The 27,432-nt window shown below is 40.1% G+C and overlaps 1 protein-coding gene across 15 annotated transcripts in view; it reads left to right on the top strand.

The window, feature by feature from the left end:
* The window catches only part of ARHGAP12 (Rho GTPase activating protein 12), a 103,307-nt gene that overhangs the window by 43,491 nt on the left and 32,384 nt on the right, over positions 1–27,432 (top strand). For 8 of the 15 annotated variants that reach the window (XM_083579491.1, XM_083579489.1, XM_083579480.1 and 5 more), the window contains 2 exons: positions 255–987; positions 22,880–23,143. In XM_083579491.1, coding sequence (XP_083435617.1) covers positions 322–987; positions 22,880–23,143 — 930 coding nt within the window. In that variant the 5' untranslated portion in view covers positions 255–321. Of the gene's footprint in view, positions 1–254; positions 988–22,879; positions 23,144–27,174; positions 27,316–27,432 lie in introns of all 15 variants that reach the window. The other 7 variants (XM_083579485.1, XM_083579484.1, XM_083579477.1 and 4 more) reach the window with 1 other exon arrangement.

Genomic DNA, 27,432 nt, shown 5'->3' with positions numbered 1-27,432 from the left:
AAAACTTTTCAGATATTTACAGTATACTGCATGTGAAACTTAAAAAACAACAGCTTTTGTTTGCCTAAATGTAAGCCAATTAGGGAAGGGGAAACATTTCAGAAAAGTTTCTGGGGAAATTTCTAGTTATGGCTCTGAGAGAAAAAACTTTGCGAAAGATTTGGTTAGCCAGTTCTTCCCAAATATGAGACTAGTCAATAAACAGCATGCAGCTGAAACTCCTTTGTGGTAGTAACATTTTTTTTCCCTTACAGGGGGAAAGAAAGACCATAATGTGGCTTACCTTTCACGTAGAAAGGTGAATACAGTTTCTTCCAAGAGATGGCCGACAAGAGTGGAAAGATTCTTTCAGGTCCATTATACATCGAAGTTGAATATGACTATGAATATGAAGCAAAAGACAAAAGGATTGTGATTAAACAAGGGGAGAGATACATTTTAGTGAAAAAGACGAATGATGACTGGTGGCAAGTCAAGAGGGATGAAAACTCAAAGCCATTCTATGTGCCAGCACAGTATGTGAAAGAAGTAACTCGCAAAGCACTAATGCCACCTATCAAGCAATTGGGTGGGCTGCCAAACAGCTCTTTAAAACTTATGCATGGGTTACAGAGGTCAACAGAAAATGTCAGTAAGTCTCCGGAGCTTTCTAGTTTTGGGAAATCTTCTCCAGTTCAAGTGTCTAGCACAGTTCGGGATGCCAATCAGAATTTGGGACCAAACGTTAGCCCAGGTCAGAATTTTGGCCTGAGCTTGGACCTTTCCCAGAATAATGGGAAATTGAATGAATTTCAGTTCCCTAAAGTTTCCAATCAGAACAGAACATTCTCTGTGTCCCATTTTTCTTGTTCTGAATGTGTGGAGATAGAAAAGACCAGCTTTTCGCAAGAACAGTCCTGTGATTCTGCAGGAGAAGGCTCAGAGAAAATCCACCAGGATTCAGAATCTGGAGATGAACTCAGTAGCAGTTCCACAGAACAAGTACAGGTAAGATGAGATGTATCACAGTCAAATTTGAACTATTTTGTGTCTTAAAAAAAGGTATGAAGTAACAATTTAGTAAGAAGCTTGTTTATGTACACAAACTTTTTATATTAAATGTATAAGAACTAAGCTCACTCAGCTACTGTGAGTTAGAATAGTGAGAGAATACTTAATATTTCTCTGGTGACACCCACCTGGTGGTTTGTTTTCGTGCTGTTATCCATTGATTTGCCATTTTTCAGAAATGAACCCTTCTTTGAAGGGTTCATTAAGCATGAGAAGGATGATGGAAAGGATTGGATCAGTTTAGCCTGTTATGGTCAACGTATGTATCCTCTTGCAGAAGTTCTTATTAAATTGATAGAAATTTCAAATGGCCAATAGAGTAGAAAGCTTTTCATATTCTGTAGCACATCTGGGTGGTCAGTGCTCGACACTGAGTTAGACATGCCATTTTTATTCACAGAGGTTTTGGTAGTTCTTATCAGCTTATTTTTAGGAGTCCCTGAGCTGTACTACAACGACAACTGTAGTACAGATGCATTCAATGGATGCTTTGTTTCATGTCATCCTTGTTATTTTTTGATGTAGCAGCCATCAGTGATGATTGATACTCCTTGAGTTGATAATTACCTACGAGGGTTTGATAAACTGATGTGCCCTGAACAGTGAACATAATCTTCATAGCACTTATTATGTTATTAATCCAAATTAGCTGACAACCATCACATGTACCACTTTCACATTTTTTTAAAAAAAGTATTTATTTATTACTCACCCTTCACCCTAAGGTCCCAGAGCTGGTTACAACATTAAAAACACAATAGTAATACAACTTAAAACCTCAAAAATAAGGGGTGTTCTCAAAATGTACCCCTCAAGTGTCAAAAGCTAGGGTAAAGAGATTAATCTTCAACGTTGTGTAAACTTCAGCTGTGTAATGAAGCTGAAAGATGTGCCTTTGTGGGGTGGCAGTTTCACAGCTTAGGGCTGCCACAGAGAACACAGTCTCCCAGGCCTCCACCCCCTGAACTTCCAAGGGCAGAGAAACTAACAATAAGGCTCCCTCTGTCCATCTCAGCACTCCAGGGGGTCTGTAGAGAAGGAGGTTGTGTTTAGTTGGGGCCTGAGTCACTTAAGACTTTAAATCAGGGCTCAGCAAACTTTTTCAGGAGGGGGCTGGTCCACTGTTCCTCAGACCTTGTGAGGGCCCTGACCCACCCTCTCCCGAAAGGACCCCCCTGCCGCCACTCACTGAACAGCCGCCGACGCTGCCTCGCCTTCTGCAGCATTGTCGCCATCCTCAGCCTCGGCCAGGGGTCTGCAGGGTGCAGAGCCCATGCCGCTGGCCTGGGCAGCGGAGGCAGCCTCCCTGCCACTGCTGCTTCCTCCCGCTCAGCTCTTGGCCATATGCGGCTGCCTCAGTGGGAAGGAAGGGGCATCGCCCAGAGGCATCCGCGGCTTTGGATTGGCTGCAGGAGCTTCGTGCAGCCAATCCGAAGCCAAAACCGCCACCCGCCCAGAGGCGTCCGCAGCTTTGGATTGGCTGCAGGAGCTTCGTGCAGCAAATCCGAAGTCGTCTCAGTGTTGCGGAAGTCAGTCCCCGCGCGGTGAGGCCTCCGCACCGTGCTGGTTTAGCGCGGGGACTGACCAAGCAGGCAGCAGGGTCCATGGGCCAGATTTACGAGCCCGGTGGGCCACATCCAGCCCCTGGGCTGTAGTTTGCTGACCCCTGCTTTAAACACTAATGTGAGCACGTTGACTTGGGCCCGGAAACAAACTGGCAACGGGTGTAGCTATTTTAAAATGGTGAAACCCCAGACAGATTGAAGTTTCTGAATCACCTTCAAGGAAATCCCCACATAGAGTGCATTAAAGCAATCCAATCTGGAAGTTACCAAAGCATGGAACATAGTGACCAAGTTACCTCTATCCAAATGGGGTTGTAGCTGGTGAACCAGCTGGAGCTGAGAAAAGGCACTCCTAGTCACTGAAGGAGCCTGAGAATCCGGTGACAAGTGTTGAATCCAGGAACATCCCCAATTGCTCTCATCAGCATTTTTTATTAGTGACTTTGGCTGATGTTGGTATTTCCAAATAGAAGCACTAGGGAAACTGTACTGAACAAGTTTGATAAAACTTATAATCAGAATGCAGGAGTTATACAGATGTCCTGTATGAAAACCACCAGCTCCCTGTGGACTGACCCAGTGCAATTCAAGAAGACCTGTTATATGCAATACAGTATGTAACAAATGAAAAGTGCAAACAGGTCAAACAAAGTATGGCAAGCAGTTCTTCTTGAACAACACTCACTTGTAGAGCCAGTTTGCAGTCTGGATAAGGCTCTTGGACCTAATTTTACTACTGGGTATTCAGGTGTCAGCTATATATCCATGCTGCTTGGGGGTGGGGAAGCGTCTAGCCTCAGAATGCTCTCTCTCATTCTCACTAGGCAAGAAACAGATCTGTCACAGTCTTAGACAACAGTCTTAGAAATTTGAAACTGTAACATTACAAAATGGGTGTAATATTTTATCTAGGTATGATGCCCACAAGCTATGTTACTTTCAACATAGCTATGAGTGGTGAAAAGCTGTCATAGCAATTAGACATCAACATTATTTTAATAAGCAAGAAAGACACCCTATAGCCTGGTTCATTGCCCTGCAGAATGTAGTAAACTATAAATATTGTAATAATGTGATTATTCAGTTTGTAACTTCAGCAAAGTACATTAAAATTATGATTGGGAGAGTTTAGGTTCAGGAAATCAAATTACACCAAAACGGGACTGAACTTCATCCCTGAGGAAAACCAGAACCATTAAATGAAAGTCTGTTGGAACTGAAAATGGAAAGAAAAATTCAGGCTAGTAGATCAGAATAAGAACAAGCAAACTTGTTTCCTCTAGATCAAGCAGATCTAGAGATTTAAATGCCTGCTAGATTTTACTGAACTACCCTCCTGCTTTTTTTAAATCTTTCAATAAGTGACCATTGTTTGGCAGAAATCAGCTGGGTAGAAATTAAGGTCTTTGCAAGCTGTTCTTATGACTGTTTGTTGCCAGAACATGAAGTTCCAGGCTGCGTATGGTTACCTTGAAAACAAGTGTTAAGCTAAGTGAGTGTTAGCACTATACAGTGAATGTGAGATGTCAGTTGTCTTTATGCCAGTTTATGTGGAGGCCGAAGAGCGTTCTTTCTTCATTAGATCCTACTTTTAACAGGGTTTGCTGTCTGTGTCTTGCACGTTTTAGTCTGTATAAATGCATTTTAGAAAATAAAAGAAGTTTGTGTTTGTTGTACACAAGAGAGTCTGTGCAGCAGCTCATTGTGGGTTGTAGGAATGCATTCCAGTTTTCTTTGTTTGAACCTATGAGAAACCTCCTATCAGTTTTACTGGGGGGGATGGGATTGAATTTTCATTAAATAGGTTGTGCAGCAGTGCATATACATCCCTTATGTTCCTGATTTTGCGTGATCTGTGTTAGATTCTCACTGTAAACGTAGAATACCCAATGGCACAAGCATACACAAGCTTCAATAAAAAAGTGATACTAGATTCAGTGTTTTAAAAAAGTGACTATGTTTCCTTTCTCCTCTTTTGGTGAATGGTAACACCACAGGATGTATTCTCATTTCACTCTGTTATGTGACCTTATGTTCCAATGGAACTGCCTTTATTGTGGCTGTCAGCAGCTATCTGTATTTCTGTGGGAAGGATGTGTATGGCTTGCCTCTGCTTACTTGCTGTTGTGCGTGGTGGGATTAATTGCAACAGCCTTGTTTTCTGATTGTGGGCACAGTTGCTTTCTTTTGGTCTCAGTTCCACAGCTGCATAGGGGATTCCTAATAAACACTATGCATTTTGAAGACTTTTCTGCCACACAGACTCATCTGAACTTTGGCAAGATTATTTTCTTCATCAGTGCCCTATCTTCATGTAGGAATTAAAAGTGACCAGTGCTTGCTGGTGTTTTGAAAGCAAGAATTTTGCTGATTGTTTTTAATTGTCAAATTATTAAATAATGTATATCTAGCTTGCATAACCATGAATTCATGTAACATGTACATTGAAGCAAGCAGTACTTAATTTGGGGAAGGAAGAGAGTGTGAGGTGACCATTAGGCAGCTCCTTATTTGAATATACAGTATATATAACCAATGTTAAATCTCTGTAGGACTAATTTTGGTTTATCTGGCCTGTTGTTGTGGATAGGACTCTCACAATAATGCAGTCAGCTTCCTGCCTTCTTGCCTCACACCTATCATGTTTGGTGAAAGCCAGTTGGGGGAAGGGTGTTGATTAGATAGGTCCAGGATGTGGTGAATGTGTCTTTACACGACAGAGTGGTGCATTCTGCTCTTACACAGGTGTGAAAGTGTGTTCACTCCTGAAGAAGCCCACCCTGAATCCTATGGTTTATAACAACTACTGCCTGGTTGCAAATACCCCATTTTTGGGTAAGGGGATAGAGAGAGTGGTGGTTGTGCAGTTGCAGGAGTTCATGGAGAGTGCAGATTATCTAGACCCATATCAGTCTGGGTTTAGGCGCAGTTTGGGACTGAATCAGTATTGGCTGTCCTGATGAATGAACTATATTAAGAACTACGTAACTTTTAGAAGACATCTGAAGGCAGCCTTATATTGGGAAGTTTTTAATATTTAATGCTTTATTATGTTTTATATATTCTGTAAGCCACCCAGAGTCGCTGGGGAAACTCAGCCAGATGGGCGGGGTATAAATAATAACATAAATATTATTATTATTATTAAGAGTGGGATGGGGGTGTGGGACATTGCTTCTTTTTCTTGATCTCTCTGTGGCTTTTGCTACCATTGACCATGATATTCTCTTTGGCAAGCTCTGTGAAATGGGTATTGGGGGTGCTGTTGGACAGTGGTTCCTGTCCTCCCTGTAGGGTTGTATCTAGAGAGTAGCATTGGGAGACTGTATTTCAGCTATGGTGTATCTTAGTACAATCTTGTCTCTAGTGCTGTTTAATACTTGAATGCAGCCTCTGGATGTGGTCATTCAAAGTTTTTTTGGGGGGAAAGGGTCATCAGTATGCTGATGGCACACAGTTCTACTTCTCTACAACATCAGCGCCAGGAGAGGATGTGCATGAACCATTGTCTGGGTGCAGTGGAGAAATGGACCAGTAAGTTGTGCTTGAACCATGGGAACATGGAGACACTGTGGTTTGGTGGTTCCCATGTCTACGCAGTTGGCTAGGGTCGGGGTTGTGCTCTTTGTCTCTGAAGTCCAAATTACTGCCTATAGCTAGTAAACCAGATGTAGCCATTCTTGTAAATTAGTAGTGTGGTCACAGTGATTTATGTATTGGCCACCTCAAGATTCCATTATTGCCGTGTGCTCTATGTTGGGCTATCTTTGCGCCTGGTCCGACAGTTCCAGTTGGTGCAAAATGGTGCAACAGCTGGACTGTTGATGAGGACCGATGATTGCCAGCAGATACATGCAGTGATCAAAAGCATGCACTGACTCCCCATATGCTACTGGGCCAGGTTCAAGATCCTTGTATCTGCTTGGGTCTAGGATACCTTGGAGACTGGCCGCCAGATCCCTTATATCCCTGCTCAATCAATGAGATCTTCGTGGGAGTCACTGTTAGTGGCCTCCCATGGCTCAGATGCATGGCTCATATCTACAAGAAGCTCCTTTCCCTGTTGAACGTACGGGGCTTCTGAATTTATTCCAGCAAGCTTTTTAACTGAATTCTGATTTTATACCGTTTTACTCATTTTTAGGCCTATTGTATTGGGTCTCCTCTACATTACTAAGAGACAACCGTAATTAAGTGGTATATACATTGTTGAAATAAATAAAAAATTATAACACAATAGGTAACAATGAAATTCTTTCTTCAACCTGCAGGGCAAGAGATCTTAGGGGAGGGGAAATGAGCTTCTGGACATGCTTTGTGCCAGAGGGTGGACTTTTGGATTTGTGGCCACCTGTTCTTATCAGTAGGGATGGTGCAGAGGTCTTAAGAGGGAACTCTGGGCACTGTTGCACCCGGAATGCTCTAGTCTCCCTTTTAAAATATGTGCTTGCTTTGAGTAGAACTGTTATGGTGACATATGCTCATTAACTTTTAAAATCTGTGTGAAGGTGCTCAGTCTAATCTTTGTATGCTGTGTACAGGAAGTTCATGTCTGATTTAAATGCTTCCCATACTTTGTATCTAATGTATCATTTATAGAGAAGTTGCTATAAGTAGCAAGTTGGGTTAATAATTACAAATATAGGCACTGACCTATTTGCAAAGATTGCTCTGTCTTTCATCCTCTTTACTAATTGACTATTGCATAAACTGTGAAGCACTAGAGGGATTATCACTAGGCTGTGTCTTGCTTTGATGAATCTTGTGTAGTAATGATCTTGCAAACAGACTCTCTCCTACCACTGCAGGTTTACCTTGAAAATATGCACCTTGCTAAAATCTGTAACACTGCAAACACACACCCGTAAGACATATTTAAATATCTCTTTTGAATGACTGTCTCCCTCAAGTTCAGATTAAGTGTATTTAAAATGTGTCTTTTGTCAACATGGCTGATCCCACACCCCCAAGCAGGCCTCTGGTGGTGGTGAATTTTCTTTATATGCCATCTTTCCTTCCAATCAGGAGCAAAGGGTGGTATACAGCGTCAGTAAAATACAATCAAGTCAAGAACACCACACTTTAAAAACCTCCCTACATGCAACAGAACTTGTCATAAAACAACACTAGCATATTTCAACAGCTGGCTCCCCAGGGCATTTATCTCCTTAAAGCTCAGGTTGACCGTGTCTTTAGTTGACCCCTAAAGGCCACCAGTGAGGGGAACAAACATGCTGCTTCAGGGACAGGGAGGGCTCCCTAATTCCTGGACCAGAGAACCCCATATTCACAGGACCTCCATCTTATTCAGCTTTAGTTCATTGGCCTGCACCAAACCATCATTCCCTCTGGACACTGGTCCTCTACCTGCACAACCTCTTCAGATGGGATGGAGGGGTAGAGCTAATTGTCATCTACATACTAATAGCACGGTGCTCTAAATCCCCAGGTGACAGCTCCCAGTGGTTTCATATAAATCAAGAATAGGGAACTTATGGCCCTCCTGATGTTGTTGGACTCCACCTCCCATCAGCCCCAGCCAGTATGGCCGAAGGTCCAGGATGATGAGAGTTATCCATCAACATTTGCAGGGCCTCAGGTTCTTCATCCCTCATACAGATTTTAAATGTCACTTTTGGTGGGGGGGTTGGACAGGATGGAACCCTACAGGAACATAAAGACACATCTAGTCCAGCATCCTCTTCTGACAGTGACCAATGAGATCCCCATCAGAAGCAGCCCACAGCAGGAAATGAGTGCACTAGCATTCTCGCCACTTGTGTTTCCCAGCAAGCAGTATACAGAGGAATACTGCCTCCCATAGCCATGGCAGAACACAGGCGGCATGCCTAGTCCTATCCTTCGTGAATTTGTCTAACCTTTGAAAGCCTTCAGGGTTGGTGGGCATCACTGCATTTTGTGGGAGCAAATTCAAGAGTTCATTTTATGTACTTCCTTTTGTCTGTCCTCAATCTTCCAACATTCAGCTTAATTTGATGGCTGCAGGTTCTAGTAGCATAAGAGGAGAAAAATGTCTTTCTCTCTGCATAATCTTATACAGCCTGTATCATATCTCCTTTTACCTTTCTTAATGGTCCTCAAAGGGTATTGACCTATTATAATAAACAGTATATTTTTGCTCCTATATCACTTGCTGGATTTGAAATATGGGCATGGTCCGTCCTATTTGTGCTATGAGTCAACAAGATTGCTAATTATGTTCAAACCTGTTGATGCTAATATATGGCTTTGAGGAACTAAGTTGAGCACCATCCTTTATCTTGTACCAAGTGGCAGATGGTAGTCCCTTTCTGTCACAAATAATATTATGCATCAGAATGATGGATTTGAAAGCATAGAGATTCCATATCTCATTACTTATCCTTGATTCTCAGTTGTGCTCTTTATTCTTTGTTCCATTTTATTAATCTGGCATTTTTGTTCTTCTACAAAAGGAAAGAAAATAAAAATAAACAAGATGGAGGGGGAGGGGATGGAGAGAAGACACTCCATTTTGTTGCAACCAAAACAAAATGGGAGTGAAGTTCTCTGGCTAAATCTAGCTTAAAATTGTTTTTTAATGAACAAAATGTTAACTTGATTCTACATGAAAGAACTGTTTTATATGCATAATGACTCATAGGTTGCTTTTGAAGGTTCAACTGGAATTCAGGCTAGATAAAAGTCTGCCCACCAATATGTCACGTATGTTTCTGAATCTATTAGTTTTAGTTAATAGTCAAATTCTTAAGAAACACATTAAGATTTGCAGATTAAAATTTATTTGATGTAGTCATAGCATCATTTGATACCTTGCAAGAAGAGTGAGGGAACTGGATCTGGTCAGCAGGCCAAATCCTTATCTCAACACACTTCTGCTGGACAGGTAGGTGGGACTGTGCACCTGTCAATCAACGGATGTCACAGTGCTGTCAGATGACCTGCTTTTGACCACATGGTTTGAAATCAAACCGCGTCAGCAAAAATGTGGGTGCAGGGCTTCCCAAAGCCCAACAGTCAGCTGATAATTGGCACTTGGGATGTGATGTGCAAGGTGCTTTACAAGCACTGTTGATCAGTGGTTCTTGCAAAGTCCCTTTTGTGCAAGCTCTGCCTTTACACCAGATATGACATTAGGTGTAGGGCATGTGGGTGTGGCTTGGATGAATCAGCTTCATGGGCCAAATGAACTAAATCAGTCCTGCAGGGCTGGAAATGCCCCGTCTCTGCCTCACAGCAGCATAAAGAACTAAGACTCTTAATTCTTCTGTAGGCTATCATTCATTCTCATTAGTAGATGACTTGAATCTCATTTAGTTTTCTGTTGTGTGACACAAATTTTAAGCTAGGATAAATATGTGCTTAGGAAAGCAGCTAATACATGTTAACTAACTCACTGAAGTTAAGCTGTGGGAAATGAGGAAGGGGATTTCTTTAATTTTTTGCTGGGAACAGCTGTGTGAACTATGGTTTAATGGAAACAAGCTGGTGCACATTGCAAGCATTGACATGTATATATCATAGAATCATAGAATTGTAGAGTTGGAATGGACCATGAGGATCATCTAGTACAGCCCATATATATGGTGCTATTTTAAAAAAGGGAAGAAAAGAAAAAAGTTTGTATCTCAAGATAAATCTCAAGTGTTAAATGAAGCACAAACCATTTTTGTGTAAACCAGGTTAGTGAGTGCAGTTAGAGGCATTGTTTTCCTAGTATAAGTATCAATGTAGGCATCCCTGTTTCCTAAATGTTTTGCGTGTATTTTCTTATAGTGTAAATATCTGGTTGAGCTAACCTGAGAGAGAGTAAAAGCAGTGTGGTTTACAAAGCTTTTTCAAGAAAAGAATGGTTTGAAATGGGCTTTCTTATATTGGGGTGCATTGCATGGTTCCCCCCGATGCCAGACTTAAATGTGTGTTATATTTTCTATTCAGACCTTCTTCCAAGGAGCTTATCTAGCTTCTGTGTGAGAGGTAATGCTAAAGGAATATGATTTCACCATGTGTGATAGATACCATTGCCCTTATACAATAGTTTACTAGGTTCCCTAACCATTTTAGACTCTGTTTGTTGGTTAGAATATGGTAGCCCATACATGCTTTGTTCCAGACAGCAAAACCTTGGGAGCTTATGAAAACAGAATCTGTTTGCTTTCAGCTGCTTTAAGTGGCCAAATATGATATTGAGGCTAGAGGTGCATTGCAAATTGCTGACACCCACAGATTACTTTTATTGTGGCTAGCCAGACGACATGATCGTGGCGCCTTTAAGACACTGAACACTGAAAGCTTCTCTTGGTATCACTGTTATTAAAACACTTTATCAAAGGTGGCCTGTTGATTTTATGTAAGAGTCCAAGGAGCAGACTTCTTGAACTTTGGCTTTCTACATGCCAAACAGATTATTTCTACTTTATTCATGGTGGATCGCTTCTGCTGCGTATGCTCTCTGTAGGCAGCATTTGTTGTTTTCTGTATTCAGAAGAATATTTTGGCTCAACAATAAGCAAATGAAGAATGAAGATGTGGCAACACTAGACATGCAAAGCATTCAAGTAAGTCTGCGGACTAAGTTTTCTTTTTTTAAACTTCCTGTTCTGGCTCAGCAGGTTGGTGAAATGGAGGTTTTTATACGTGCACATGTGGAATTAGTATTAACCATGGTATTAACCATCTGCATTAATGTAAAAATGTTTTGCTAATACCTTAAGGAGAATGGCAAGAGGTGGTCCTGTACGTATTACAATAATATTTGAGATACTGACGTAACTGTGCCTACATTTGAGGAGTTAACAAGTGTGTGAAATAACCAAGAGACACATGGAGTAATTACTGAGAAAAGCCACCCCAACTTTTTCTTCTAAAGGACACACAGATATTTTGGCTCTTTGTAGTTTACATTATTTTAAGAGAAAGAAGGCAAAATACTAATGTTTAGAACTGTTATATTTTTATAGTTGTATAAAATGTCATAAGCAAATGGTAAATTGTGCCTCCTTGTTCTTTTGTACTGGGTTCATTGGTATCCTGCTATCACTTCCAGGATTGGCATGTTTTTTGTCCAATGTAGTCAGCCCTTTTCCTATCTAAATAGCTATTGTGGTGTCATTAGAATTTCTGTTGTTTGCATACTTTATATCTGGCAGATTACTTTTCTTTTGGCCTTTTCATAATGTGTTAATAGTTTTCCTCAGTATAATCAGAATAATCAGGCAGCTGTTAGCATGTGACTGAATAGTTCTGAATGTTCTCCTTTTAACGTATATATCAATAGTAATAGTGGATCTAGGCTTAGATATTTTAGTATTTTTTAAATAATTATATTTGTTTTATTGCAGAATTAATTTGTGGCAAACCATGAATTTCTACATTTTGCTTGCGTTGTTGGGAATGAGCAGACAAAGATTATTGCCATTGTGTTACAGCGATGCTGATATAAATGAAATCCATGTTCTTGCTGCCGAACACAAATCAATTAGATTAGTCCTCTGTAGGTAAGATAAAGGGCATATGAAGGAGGGGAACCTAGATTAAATGGAACATTTTTTTAAAGAACAGACTACGTTGATAAAAAGCTTTATAACCAGGTCTGGTTTATATCTGATTTTGTATTCCTTTAAAATATTTATAGATGTTTTAAGACTCCATAATTTTGTTTGTTTTTAAATAGAAATAGCATAGTTTAAGATGAAAAAACGTATTTAAAATTTAGACTCATATTCCCGTTATTCCTCTTTTTGTTTTGTTTTGTTACGGTGGTACTATATTCATCTTAAAAACAAACCCAAAATCTGCCTTTTGAGATGTAGCATCATTAATGCAAACAGGCAATGCCCCCTATTATTATAGGCTTTTTCACCCTTTGTTCCTCTAGGGTACACCATGTTATGAGTTACCAGAATCAACCACTGTGGGGGCCCTGTTTGATCTTACTCACCCATATTATATTAATAGAGTATCTGAGCTCTACGCTAAACTTAGTTTCCAAATGAAGGATATTTATGACTTTGCCTGCCAATCGAAGATGGATATTTGTTCTCCATCTCATGCCAAAGCCTTAATCTACTCTGTAACTACTAGCTCATGCTTCTGGAAAGGTTGGGCATGTAGGTTTGCTGTCGACTTAATAATTGGTCTATTTACATGTGGCTAGATTAAGCGTGCCTGTTCCTTATTTGGGGATTCCTTTCCATTTAGCTTCACAACTATGTAGTTTGCAGTGTTTGAAAAAATTGCACCAGAGTTGCAAATTTATAAAAATTAGGGGGAAATGCTTGAGTGAGAGCAGGGAAGTACAGAAGCCCACGGTGTGTTTTCAAACTATGATTATGAGACTGGGTTCTATCTGCAGCCTGGATATGGTCTGAAGGCATATGAGACCACCACATTGTTGAAGCTAAGCAGGTGTGAGGTCTGTTTGGATGGGTAGAGCACTTGGAAACCACACACATTGGTAGAATAAAAATGTAGTTAAAATATTTAGTCATATAAATATGCAGATTGTCCACAGAATGTTGCATGGCTTAGAATTAGCTGGACTATGCAGTTGCTAGTAACTCCATGCCTTCACCCAAAACTCTGCATTTACCGTAGAATTTTGGGGAAAGTGCTGCTTCTCTGACTCCAAAACTCAGCAGTGTGGCTGTAGAAATTTTACCTCCCTTATATTTGGGGACCAGGGACTTCTTTCAGCTAACTGGTGATACATGTTCCTCATGTACAGATTCCCTAGGAAAGGCACATTCAGTTTGAATGCTAGAGGAATACCATGGGAATGAGTCCACAGAAAGCAAATTCCACAGTATTTCTATAACATTTAAAGGACACTAGTTGTATATCACTGTAGGATTTGACTGAACCAAAGTTTAGTACATAGTAGGTCTTTTGTCTTCAGTAGGAAAATTAATTGTGTGATTAACATCTTGGCTAGATTAGAGCTGTTGTTTTGATGGCTATAGGAAGCATTTAAGTTCACTTTTGTTTTGAATTACAAAATAGGAAACTTGATTTCAATGAATGATCTATGTTTCTTTTCTCTTACTGAGTCATTAATACTTTTAAAATGAGTCAAACCTAGCTTAAGTTGCAAGGGTAGCTATGCTTCTAGTTTTTGCTCGTAAATATATGTAAATTTCCCTTTTCTGGTAAACCTAAGCAATATTTTATGTTCCATCTTTTTATTTTTTTAAATACATGCAGACTTTTTTGGCTACCCTCTGTGATATTTGACATCCCTCCTGCAGCCTTCTGAAAGTTGGTTAAGCGAAGCTTTGGGAAGGAAGAGTGAGGGCCCTGACTTGGCCATAGAGTTCTCCTGCCTTCTTCCAGAGCCTAATTAGTGCTTTTCCTGCTTTGTGAAGGAAGTGGGAGGGCTCGAGGACCCTGCCAGAGCCCCACCCCTCCTTCTCAAAGCCCTATGCCTCACTTAGCTGGGTTTGAGAAGGCAGCATGAGAGTACGAAAGGGGACATCAAATTTTGGCCTCCCTTTCCTCCCCGGTGCAACAAGACTCTGTGCAGCTCATGCGTTCCATGTCAAACTACTCTTGCAGCCCACTTGGTAAGAAAAGTTGGATCGCCCTGCATCCCTTCTGCAATGCTTGATCTGTTTGTGTTATTTTACAGTGTGTGCACGCACATGTGATTTAAAAATGAATTTTAGGACAATCACTCAAGAACGCGGGGATTAATAGCTTTAGGATTCAAAACTAAAGATCAGTTCAGGGAAAAGCGGGAGTCTTAATAGGTAATTATAATCTTTAGAAAACCTAAAGCTGTATTTATTTTTAAGAAGACTTTAGAATACCGTTGTGTCTACATTACATATCAGTCCACCTGAGATAGGTTATCTGAATAGATATATTTGAGGATTTTTTTTTGAGGTGTATTTTCCACATATTAAACATTTCTGTACATTTTCTATAAAGCGTAATATATTCATGTTTTGTTCCCAGATAAGCTACAACTCTTTCATGTGCTTTTACAAACTCGGTGAATGCAAAAACTTGCAAGTGAAAAGTTAAGGTATAGGGATTTTATTATTGTGCATAACATATGCTATTTAGAATTTGAATGCAACACTAGAAAACACCGTAGTTCCCAGCCTCACAATGTGTACATTGTGCAAACTAGTGCAGCTCAAACTTTGCACTGGTGGGAAGTTTAGGTCCTCTTATTGTTGAGGCTTAGTAATGACAGCTGTTATCGAAAGCACAGTTCTGTTTAGCAAACCCTGCAGGAGGGGCACTTCAGGTCCACTGTAATAACTGCAGGGCTGTAAATGTTGGGGCAAACGGCCAAGTTCTTCATGTCCCTCTGTGTAATTCAATTGGAATTTTAAAAAGCACAAGTTCTATACTTAAGTTTGGTTATTTTTGTAGGGAATGTGTAATTAGTAGAAATAATGAGTGGTGAAGGGAGGAGGTTGCTATTCTGTGAAAACAAAGGATTTGGGTAATGAAACCTATTAACGTGCCTAAAAGTTGATACATAGATTTTGATAGTCTTTTTACAGGTTGGTACAGTATGCTGCTGAGTAACCTCTGTAGTTTAGTAGTGTTTCAAGTAATCCATCATCAGGCAACACAATAGCCTGTGCAGGACCGCCCGATGCATTTTGTTGCTGGAGGTACAGCAGCACATAGCAGGTGCCTTTCTTCCAGCAAAGTGCATAGTATGCATCTGATTACAAGTAGTGGGGAATCACAGGTGGGGAGAGTGCTATTGTGCTCACCTCCAGCTTGTGAGTTCACATCATCATCATTTTTTCTTTGTATACCATCTTTCTATCTTACAATACTCAAGGCGGTTTACAAGCTGAAGAAACAAAAAATGTACAACTTATAACATCTAATGCAATATAAAAATGTGATAATAAAACAAAACTTTAAAATAAGCAACCTACATCAAAAGTAACATTCAATAATTATTAGAATAGTACAAAATAATAATATCTACATATAAAAGTTAAACAGAAATCCACTCAACAGTTACAATAAATAATTTCTAAACTATAATCAATAAAACAATGGCAAGCCACAGTACATAAAATAATACTGTACAATGCAAATGGAGAAGCAGAGACTAGAGGGTGGGGCAAGGCAGGTGGAAGGAGGCCTTGCCTGACAAAGTCTCTCCCCTCACTGCTCTTCCTCCAGGCACAGCTGCCTTTTGAGGAGTCCCAGAAGGAGTTCGCACAGGGATCTGGTGAGAACAGGATGCTGGACTAGATGAGCCTTTGGTCTGAACCAGTAGGGCTTTTCTCAAATGTTTATGTTACCCAAGATCAGCCAAGTTCTTATGGCACTTGAGGGAGAAGATTCCACAAGCATTTTCCTTCCTCTCTCCCTGGCAGTGAAAATACAACAATAATACATGCAATGAAGAACAATTTACTACCTTTTCATGATACACTAGCCATGTGAGGTGGTGGCCTCTTTTCTGCCTAATAATAGGGCTTATCTAAGTACCTTTATACTAAATTTGCAACTAGAAATATTGGCAAGGAAGTTTCAAAAGCATAATGATTCTCCTGTGTTATAAGAAAAAAACTGCTCCTTTTCCCTTATGGGGTATCCAAGAGCCCCTATAGAGTCCTTAAGTTGGTTCTCTGTCGGTAGGAGAAAATAACAGGCCAATCAGAGAATATTGAGAAGCAAAGCAGCTTCTAAGCCTGATCTTCATTAAACTGTTGCAACAGGATGCTCACTCACCACACGTAGGAGGAAGGAGGAACCCAGAACAATGGTGTGCAAGCCCTTATATAGACTTTTGAAATTGCCCACCCTGTAGCTCAAGACCATCCCCCCAAAAATCATACATACATACATCACAGAAGGAGGTGGTCTACAACAGAAACCCTGTCTGCCAGGATACCTGATAATGGCCAGTGATTGCTTTACTTGGGCAGCCCGGCCATTCTTTTGTGATGGTAAATACTTTAATTCCTGAATCCAGGTCACAGGCTGACCCTATTCATACACAAAGGTGCCCTAAAGACAAGTAAGCAAAAGACAATGGAGAGGCTTTCCCATTTCCTTCCTCCTTGCAGAGAAACATTTGAGGTCAATTTGGGAGAGTCAAAATGATTTCAGGTTTGGTCTTCTTGTACAATTTCAGACACATGGTTTATATACTTATGTATGTGTTTGCCTTGTAAATTTATGAACATTTAATTTATATATTTGAGACCTTAAATTCTTATAACACCTCTGTGGTGCTTTAGCACTCAACAACTCCTGAACAACTAACTGTAAATCATTTGCTGCCTTTTCCCAAAGAAGCCCAAAGGAAGAGATAAACTGTAGACTTCAAGCAGGATGGTCACTGACAAAACTTTGGACAGGAAACTGTCAGCTTTCAGCAAACCACCAGAATTACTGTTTGTGAAGCTTAAGAATTCGCTACTAAGATCTGTTCTGCCTCCAGTATTTTCCTCATTTCATTACTGTGCTGAAGGGCACTGGCGGAGGAAGAGGGGTTCAGGGGGAGTGCACCGCCCCCGGCAGCGCAATCCCGGTGGGGTGCCATTGTGGCTGCCCCCCACCTGCGCTGGGTGCCATGCCAGCCACGCCCCTGCCTGCTCTCCAACCCCCCCACCCCCGGTGCCAGAGCATGAAGCTCCACCACTGCTGAAGGGTCAAAACTTTAAAGGTCTTTGATGACTAAAACGGCACTAGCTGACTACAGTGGTACCTCGCAAGACAAATGCCTCGGAAGACGAAAAACTCGCAAGACGAAAGAGTTTTTCGTTTTTTGAGTTGCTTCGCAAGACGAATTTCCCTATGGGCTTGCTTCACAAGACGAAAACGTCTTGCGAGTTTGTTTCCTTTTTCTTAAAACCGCTTGAAGAGGTGCAGTTGCGACTTGACCGTGCTTCGCAAGACGAAAAACTCGCAAGACGAAAAGACTCGCGGAACGAATTAATTTCGTCTTGCGAGGCACCACTGTAGCAAGTAATTTCCCACTAATGCTTCCTTTAAGGAAGTAACTAGTACTTTTTGGTTTTTTGCTGAAATAATAGACAGATCAATTGGATGGGGAAGTATACTTAAGGCTGGAATGTGTAATTTGGATATTTTTCTGCAACACATTTCATTAATGTTTTCTTGAATGCTGAAGTTTTTCAATTGCAATTTGCTATTTGATAGTATGCAGAGATCCAATGCATTTTCAGTGAGAGTTCGTATTTTGTAAGCCCTTTAATGAGTTGCCGTGCTGCTTTATTATCCTATTACAGTTTTTAAATGAGAATGTTCTCCAAAGAGTTGCTGTTCTAGCTGATCCTCTGAATGCTGAGTGTGGTTTTATAATTGAGCCACGTGAATGTGTGTGAATGTTAAGGTACCCAATAATTGCTTTGTCAGCTGTAAACTATTCTTGCCGTCTCAGCTATAGGGCACTGTTGGTTGAGGCATTTCCTTACTGATGAGGGCTAATGGATCGATGATGCACAGTGTTTTATTATTAGTAAAGTGACTTTACACTAAGCCCTCACAAGTTGTTTGCTTGTATCTGTTTGTTTTAAATGATAAAATACAAAGTGAGTCATTTTAGCAAATCCGATGACGTGGTTCTGTAAAATACTGCTGCTGAGGAAGCTAGTGACCTTAAATTAGAGGTCCAGACAGCTATGATTAGTTTGTTTGCTTATTTTTCATACTTATAGCCCACCCTTCTCTAAATGCCCCCAGGGCAGCTTACAAAAAGCAACACAATTAAAGTAAGTTCAATGTACATACAAATAAAAATAAAACCACAAAAACAACCATTAGATGAGTGGTCAGGGGTTTCACACAACCAGCTTTAATTACCCTTACATTTCTTGGCTAATTAGAATAAATGATCCTTAGTCTTCACTGTATATATTTGATCCACTGACCTTTATATTTTACAGCAGGGGTGGGGAACCAATTTAACAACTGAGCACACATAAGTGTAACATCATTTATTATAGAATGTATGGAATTACTATAAAACAATCTCACTAGTTTGGCATCAAGTATAGCAACACCTTCAGTTCTGTACAGAATTGAACCTGGAACCATCTGCATGCACAGCATCATCTCTACTAGTGAGTTATGATAATTACAGCCTGTGACTAGAGTCTTCAGAGAAGGCTGGAGTCAAGTGCTGTTGGGGCAGCAAGATGCTAAACACAAACTAGGAGAAACCCACTTAGTCTCTTGCTTGCAATGTCTTCATGGCTGGACACATCATGCCCAGAGGGAGAGGGAGAATGTTGCTAGAAAGGTTTCTGTTTGGGAGGCATTTTAATTAGATTAAGGTCTTAATTGGCTGATGCTTGCAGCTTAGCATAATGCATATGAAATATTTTAAATCATGCAGATTGGCTTGTGTTTAAAAGATGAACCAGACATTAGTCTTAATATGTTTCTCATGATACTGCTTTCTCCATTAGGATGAGAAAAGTTGTGCACGCAAATCAAATAAAGTATTTTTGTAGGAGTTGAAGCATGTCTTGAAATTCATTGAGCCATCCTACTGTGAGTAAGGCTAGGAGCTGCTCTTTCAGAGGTTTCACACTGGAAGAGGAGGCTCCACTTCCTTCTGAGCGTTTGGTGACTGTAGGGAATACTTGGCTTGTCAGGCTTTCCCTTTACGTCTGGATAAGGTAGTGCAAGATTTTCTTACTTTGAAACTTCTTACCCTAAGAAGTTTAAGCAAAGATGTATTAAGTATTCCTGTGACTTCATTTGTATTGGTTGAAATGGGACCAAGATGCAAGGATTTGTTTTCTCCTACTCTCTTCTTTTCTGTTTCTTTTTATTTTCATAGATAGATATGATTGGGGTTTCTTTCTGCTTACTTTAGACTGGGAGGTTCACTTCATAACCTGGTTCACACATTGCCTTTAACCACAGTTAAAATAAACTTAACTTGGATTCCACTGATAGATTTGTTTTTCTGTTTTTTGGTCAAACTATGGCTTGTTTCCAGGCAGGACGAAGGGAGGGGTGAAACACCTGCGACTTCCAGTACTATACACCAGAACATTATGTGAAGGAAAGAAGCACCACAGGAGAACTGGCCCCATATTGCTCAGGAGTGCACGGTGTATTAAGTGGTCCAGAAATGCTTTACAGATATTTCAAACATCTGCTGGGGTCCACAGCAACACCATTGGCTCAGAAGGGCTAAAAAACCCCTCAAACTAAAATCATTTAAAGCACATGGAGCATAGAAAATAGGTGGTTTCGAAAGCAATTAACGGAATTAGTGTTCAGTTAATATACAGGTATTGGGCTCCACAGTGACATCTAGTGGGCAGTCTCTTGCTTGTTAAGAGTTTTTAAAGAAATAGTGAATTTGAAGTGTTTTGCTTGCTGTATCATTAGCAAGCTTTTCAACATGTGCAGTCTAATTTAAATAAATCAGATCCAAGTATTAGGAAAAGTTTTGCTCAGTGAATGGTTTGTTAGAACCTGAACCTACAGAGTAGTTAAACCTACGTTGGTGCAGATCCCATCAGTAACCTGGATGGATGCCACTGGGAATCCAATTTAAGAGTAATATATAAGTATAATAATCAAAACATAGAAGTTGAGTGTTCTTACGATTGATGAAATGTAGATAGTATTTCAGAATTTGGAAGTACCAGATGACTTTGTGGGCTTGATGGAGCTGAAAATACGTTGTGCCTTCTTGATGGGGCTTACTGTAGTGACTTAGACAGAGCTGTGTAAATAAGAATGGACGTACAAATTGATGTGGGATACATTTGGAAATGGCTACTGGACATAATGGTTAATAAATGAATCTTGCTGTTCAGAATTGGGGCATTCCAGTTACTAGTGCTAAAGACAAATAGGACATTTCCTATTTCCTCTCTCAGAAACCTTTCTTTATAATTAAATGTCCTGTGGATATTACATTTCCCTGTTGACATTAGCATGGTGTAGTATCTTTTTTAAAGAATGAGCAAATATACTAGTTTGTTAATGCAGCACAACCCTATGCATATTTACTCAGCACTTACTCCCACTGAGTTCAATGCGACTTAACCCCTGATAGATGTGTGTAGAATTGCCACCTAAAAGATAAAGCAATAGAGGTTATAATTTGATTAGCCTAAAGACACGCTCACTTTTATGGTGTGTGTTTTTTATTTAGAACCAAGAATAAACTTCAGCTGTGCTAATTTCAGCGCTCAGAAGTTGTGCTGTATCAGTGAACACACCTAACATCTGCATACATGGAAATTGTGATTGCACAGTTCAAGGGACATTGTGCTGAAGAGAGGGAGCTGTGGTAAAGGTTAAGATAAAATCTCCAGTTAACCACATCCCTGGCTGTTATGGTTGCTGCAGGCCTCTTGGGTGCGTCCTTATGCAACCCCTAATCTACCTGCTATAAAACTTACATAAAACGATTAAGCTGAAATGAATAACCTGACATATTAAATCTGCATCCCATGCTGGCCTAATATTGGCCACTAATATAAAACATGCACAAAACAGACTCTGACTTTGGTAGAAATGGAACTGCTTTACAGATCATGGGTTTATGCAGTTGCGCTGCTTTGGTGTGGAGTAAATATGCAACACTGTTCAAGACTGTTTCCCCTGCAAGTATTAAGCAAAAACAAATGTCTATGAGTGACAGATAAGCAAAATCTCACACCACCGGTAGGAACTAAAACCCCCTACTTCTGATAGCTTGTGGTTCTGGGGATTCATTTATAATAAAGTGATGAGTCATGTACAAACTCCAAGAGCATCCTTAACCAGCACCATGCAAAGTTGATCCTGTGGGTTGCAGCTTTTGTTGGACTGGATATTCCTTGGCACAGTGGATTTAGGTGTGCCTAAGTTTAGATTGGATATATACTAGCTTGTAGTGTACAGCTGATGAAATGGACAGGGTTTTTTATAGCATATTCTTCACATTTTCATAGAACCTTCTATGATCGTGCATGGTTTATTATGCTTCAGTTTTGCCTGAAATAGAAGGATGTTGATTCCTGTATGTTTTGAATTCTTGGGATATACAGTGGTAGAATCTGCTTTAATTTTTGAGGGTAGGTGGGAGAATTCTTCCTATGAAACCTGTGGAGGTTTTTGAGCCTTTATAGAGAACTATTCCCTGTATTATATTTGTCTTTGCCATGTTTTTTAAACCCTTGACTTCCACTCCTGAATTTGAATTTGTGACTTTTGGATGAAGAATGATGGAGAATTTTTTTTGATGTCATTGCTTGGCTATTCACTGTACTTGTGTACAGTGATACCTCATGTTACGGATGCTTCAGGTTACGTGTTTTTCGGGTTATGGACCATGGGAAATGCGGAAGTACCAGAATGGGTTACTTCTGGGTTTCGGCACATGTGTAGAAGTGCTAAATCGCACTTTGCGCATGTGCAGAAGCGCCGAATCGTGCCAGCGCCTGCGCAGATGTGGCGCTTCAGGATGCAAATGCTGCGGGCTGTGGACGTGCCTCCGTCACAGATTACATCCGCAACCTGAGGTTCCACTGTATAAAGTTATAATAATCCTTTCTGGTTCAATTTCTGCTATGACAAGTGTTCTGGAATCCCCCCCCCCCATAATTCATGTAGCAATGTACTCTGCACAAAGGCTAGTGGTGTTAGCCCTAGTGCTCTAGGCTAAGCTGTTGCATTCTGTTTTTCCTCTTGTCCAAGACTTCAGCTCAAAGCAGACCAATTCAGGACGATGTGGAGCACCCAGCCCCTTCCAGTTTACTTTTTTGAAATTGAGTGACTAGTTTTGCTTGTTTGTTTTGTTTGATTGATTGATTGGAGGGGCATTTCCTTTGAGGTGGGGAAGGGATGCTTTTTTCGTGGTTGTCAGTTTTGGGATGTGTGTACAAGAGTGCTGCGTGTTGTTTTGAAGAAACCGTTCTGAGCATTGGCTGGCTTTTTCTTCTGTGAAATGGATATTTTGTAGATCTCCAAATAATGCCCCTGCACTCCAAAGGGTTGAAGGCCTCTGTCCAACACTATTTGTTTTAGATATAGTGTATGTACTGCCCTTGGAACCTTTGGGTTGAAGAGAAGAATGCAGATTTAACTAATTTAACTAAATCTCAGCCTCTTTAAATCCAATGGTTACCTTTTTCTTTTTTAGCAGCTTCAGTTTATTTGGCTGTTAAGTGTTGTAAAAATGTCTTGTGATGAGATATTCTTTGGAGTTTAACACATATTCTGATGTACAAATTTTGCTGCAATGCTCTCAGTGTTACTATCATAATATTTTAAGTAAAATGCAATTTCTTTTGTTGCAGCCAATCACACCACCAAGCCAAGGAAGGCCAGATTCACCAGTTTATGCTAATTTACAAGAACTGAAAATATCTCAGTCTGCACTCCCACCTTTACCCACGAGCCCTCCAATCCAAATTAATGGGGAATGGGAGACCCACAAAGATACTACAGGACGCTGTTACTATTACAACAAAGGAACACAAGAGAGAACCTGGAAACCGCCACGTTTCACTCGGGATCCAAGCATAAGTAGAGCAGACTCTGTGAATCAAGTAGATCAAGAGGTAAGTATAATTGATGCTAACAGCATCCAGAAATGATGGACAAACTTCAGTTAAAGAAACCCACCCAACCAGTGGTTTTAATTTTCCCACCTCAGTTATGGAACTATTCATTGAGCTTTTTGTTTTAGTTTATTGAGGAGGATATCAGAGCCAAGTCTAATCAAATGGCCCTTGCTTAAAAGTCATGCAACAGAAGCGCTTGACCCTATTTCCCCCCCTTTAGGGAGCATCCCATCCTAGCCTGCAGTGGTGACACATGTTTTCTCAGACCTTGTTCACATGTTGTGGGAAGCAAATTATGGCTTACTGGGACTGCATGAATGTGTGGGTTCCCAGTGAGGAGCTCCTATCTGAGCTAAGCCAAAGTTTGGCTTAGTATGTCATCGGAAGAGAGAGGTTAATCTCTCTTCTCACCAACCACCATCTTGTCCACAGCTCCTGGTTAGCAAGGAAAGAACTGAACCGTTAGTTTTGGTTTGGATGACACACTAAGCAAAACCTTAGCTTAGCTTTTCGCAAGAGAGGACTTAAAAAGACCCAAGAGGATCAAAGCAACTGGGATCTCTTCTGTGGGAGCACTCATGTTTGCACAGTCCCAGTTAGTTATAGTTTGGCTTACAGTGATGTGTAAACGAAACCATAATGTAGTAAGAGCAGGGGGAAACCCTTCCCAGTTTTATTGACGGTTACATCTTTAACATGTTATTACTGCAAGAGCTTCTTGGTTTCCTTCTCCATGGTCACTATGACTTTGAATTAGCTTCTTATGTCTAGTAGTATGTGTGGGTCTTTGCCAGATACTCTAAAAGCAATTTTTAGTGTTGTGACTGATGTGTCTTAACATTAGCAGAAAGAACAGAAGGCCTTAATTCTAATGAAATGTGTCTGTGTGTCCAGTCAGTGTTTATGGGCTTGTTGGCAGGGGAAATATTGACAGGCATATGGAAAGCAAAAGGGAAGATGTGGAACTGAGAGAAAAGATCTGTTAATAGCTTGGGGGGAGGGGGAATGTAAAAAGTATATTTATTGTCTAGAGCATTACTACTTTTGTGTGTATCCATGTGTGTGATACTTTTTCTTGCGCTTGTTTTAAGGTGGCATACACTTACCTTCCCCAGTTTTATTGACTGACATTTCTGCCTCTTCATTGTTTGTTGGGTTGGATTACTGGTATGTCATCTGATAATTTTAAAATAATTAAGCATTTTTAGTTTTGTTACCTTAGATTTAACAACATTAACTGATATCTTAAACCTAAGTTAACAAAATTAAGTTATTGAGGGTCTTTAATAAGAGATGTGATTCTCCTTGCATTAGATTTTATGTATTCAACACATGTTTTTGGAGTGCCCAGAACATCTTTCAAAATGTTTCAGGGTTCAACTGGATTTTTTTTTTAAAAATCCCTAAAATTGAGAATAAATTATAACCATTTCACTAAGTATCTGATTCCCCTCCCCCGGAAATGCCTTACTGGATATAGATTTTTAAAAATTAAAATGTATTTATATGCTGCTTTTACATAATTGTGCTCAAAGTGGCTCACAGAGTGAAGACATATCAATATTTGTATACAACAAATGTACAAATTTGTAAACATTTCATAAATTGACATTTATGCATACATTAGCTATAGTGAACAAACAAAAGTTTTTTCCTAAATGTATCAATTATTTTGAAATTTAGAACAATTATCGTAAAACAAATACTTTTAGTTATCAAACCTTTCATTAATTCATATAACTAAAAATATAAAACAGCAAAATGCATAAATATCAAAATATTAAGCTTTTAAATAAATTACGTTCATCTATCAAAGCACCAGCATTTCACTAAGTCAGCCGAAATTCCAGGTACATTAAATTCAGTTAAGATAAGAGTATCAGAACCCTTGACATTCTTCAGAGGTTCAGTAGTATGAAATTTTGAGGGGTTTCTTGATTTTTTTTAGTATTGTTAAATGAATGTCCTGCTTATAGTGGTCACTCTTCATATTTCAATTTCACTTGAAATTTTGATTGTGCCATATGTAAAAGGTAAAGGGACCCCTGACTGTTAGGTCCAGTCGAGGACGACTCTGGGGTTGTGGCGCTCATCTCGCTTTAGTGGCCGAGGGAGCCTGCGTTTTGTCCGCAGACAGCCTCCGGGTCATGTGGCCAGCATGACTAAGCCGCTTCTGGCAAACCAGAGCAGTGCACTGAAACGCCATTTACCTTCCCACCGGAGTGGTACTTATTTATCTACTTGCACTTGACGTGCTCTCAAACTGCTAGGTTGGCAGGAGTGCCATATGTAGATCTAGATAAAAATAGAGATATATATTCAGGCCTATTCCCAATGCTCCCCAGTGTAGAATTTTCCTTTTTCACAGCTTCTGCATACTGTGTTAACTTCTTCATAGCTATCCAGTATGACACCAAGGTCTTATTCCTGTCAGTCACTGGCAACTCAGATGCCATTAGCATATATGTGAAATTACGATTCTATTTGTCCCAATGTGCCTATTTTCCATTTGCTATTTTACTGCTCGGTCGCTCAGTTTAAATGTATCTTTTTGGAGTTCCCAGCAAACACTTTTTGTTTTAACCTCTTCTATCAGTTGGGTATCATCATATGAACAGCCCTGCTGACCAACAACCCTTCTAGTCATGCGTCTCACAGTGGCCAACCAGATCCCTATCACCAGCCAGGTTCACTACCTTACTACACATCCCTAGCACTAGATAATTTATGAACAAGTTAAAAAGCACAGGTCGAAACACAGAACCCTGGGGCATTGCACTTGCTATCCCTCTGGTGGGGGAACTGTCCATTTCTGCTTGCTGAGCAGTGAACATTCGCAGGGAAAACTTGATAGGAAGACAGAATGATAAATATTAAATGTTTATAGATCACACTTTTCATAAAAATACTACATGCATGCATAATTTTATTTGTATGTTGCCTTCCCACAGCTCAAACCATTCTCACAACATTAAAAGAATGCATAACTATAACATTTAAAAAATATACAACCAAACTGAACAATTTATCTTTATTTTAGACCCTGTGATTTATGTGAACAATTTTCACATAAATCACAGGGTCTAAAATAAAGATATAATAAACCAACAGCAATAACCCCACCAAACAATACCCCAGCCCAAGGGTATATCCCCAACATATGGTATACAATGTACAAAATTACAGTAACTTTGATAAAAGCTTGTTGGGGAAAAGAAATTCCTTTTTCAAAGGACTTTCTGAGTAATGGATTCAATAGATGTCTGAAAGTAGGCAGGGGTTATTCCTCCCAAGCCTCTACTGGCAGGGAGTTACACAGGTCTCAGGACCTGTCACAGGAAAGACGCAGTCCTTCCTAAAGGCCAACTGAAGCTCATAGGTGTGAAGAAGCCACCAGAAGTTCCCTATCAGAGGATCTCGATTATTAAGGTGGAACATAAGGAATCAAGCAGTACTTGGGGGGCTTAAAGTGCTCTGGGCCAAAGTTGCTTAGGGGTTTGTGAGTTAACACAAGCACATTTGTCCCTGACCCAGTAGTGATTGGCAGGCAGCTCAGTTCTCTCAACAAGTTGCCAGTAATCTGCAGGCTGGTTGTTGCACTGTGCCCAAGCTGGAGCTTCCAGATTAGATACTCCCATCCACTGCCTATTACCTGTAAGTGCCCACCTGCAACCACATTCTCATCAGAGCTCATAGTATGCTTCAATCTCTGTGGATCTTCTTTGTTAGCCTCAGACTTCAGTAGGATGTGTATTGTTCCTCTAATGTAATCTCAGCTAAAATTATTCTTTTTCTTTTTCAACTTTGAAATGCCCAAAAGGCATGTGAGTCTCACCTGACTAATCTCTTCCAAAAGCTTTCTGTTCAGTAATAACCTGACCTTTTCCTTTGGAAGTAGATTGTATTTCACTTTCTGCCTCTTAATTCATTTTTCATTTAAAGTTTTGACTTCTAATCAAGTTCTAACCTCTTCTAGAATTTGACCTAATATAAATTCTCAATACTTCTGTATGTTTGACCATTTATAGACTCTTTCATCACAAGAAAACTCCTACAGTTCTTGTAACAGCCAGTCAGATAGTCAGTATGGTTCTCCTCCCAAAGGGTGGTCAGAAGAGTTGGATGAACATGGCCAAACGCTATATACCAGTGACTATACTAAGGAAAAGGTACACACTTTTCTTCATCACGTATATTCTAAGCTAGTAGAAATTTAGTAAGTAAGAACTCAAATAGGTGTGATTTTGTCATTGGTGGTGGAAAAGTATTGCTTAGTGACAGTTTCT

The sequence above is a fragment of the Podarcis filfolensis genome (genome assembly GCF_964270895.1).
Source record: "Podarcis filfolensis genome assembly, chromosome: 12".
In the NCBI taxonomy this organism is placed as follows: domain Eukaryota; kingdom Metazoa; phylum Chordata; class Lepidosauria; order Squamata; family Lacertidae; genus Podarcis; species Podarcis filfolensis.
The sequence above is the reverse complement of the archived record's forward strand: the minus strand, read 5'-3'. Positions and strand labels throughout refer to the sequence as shown.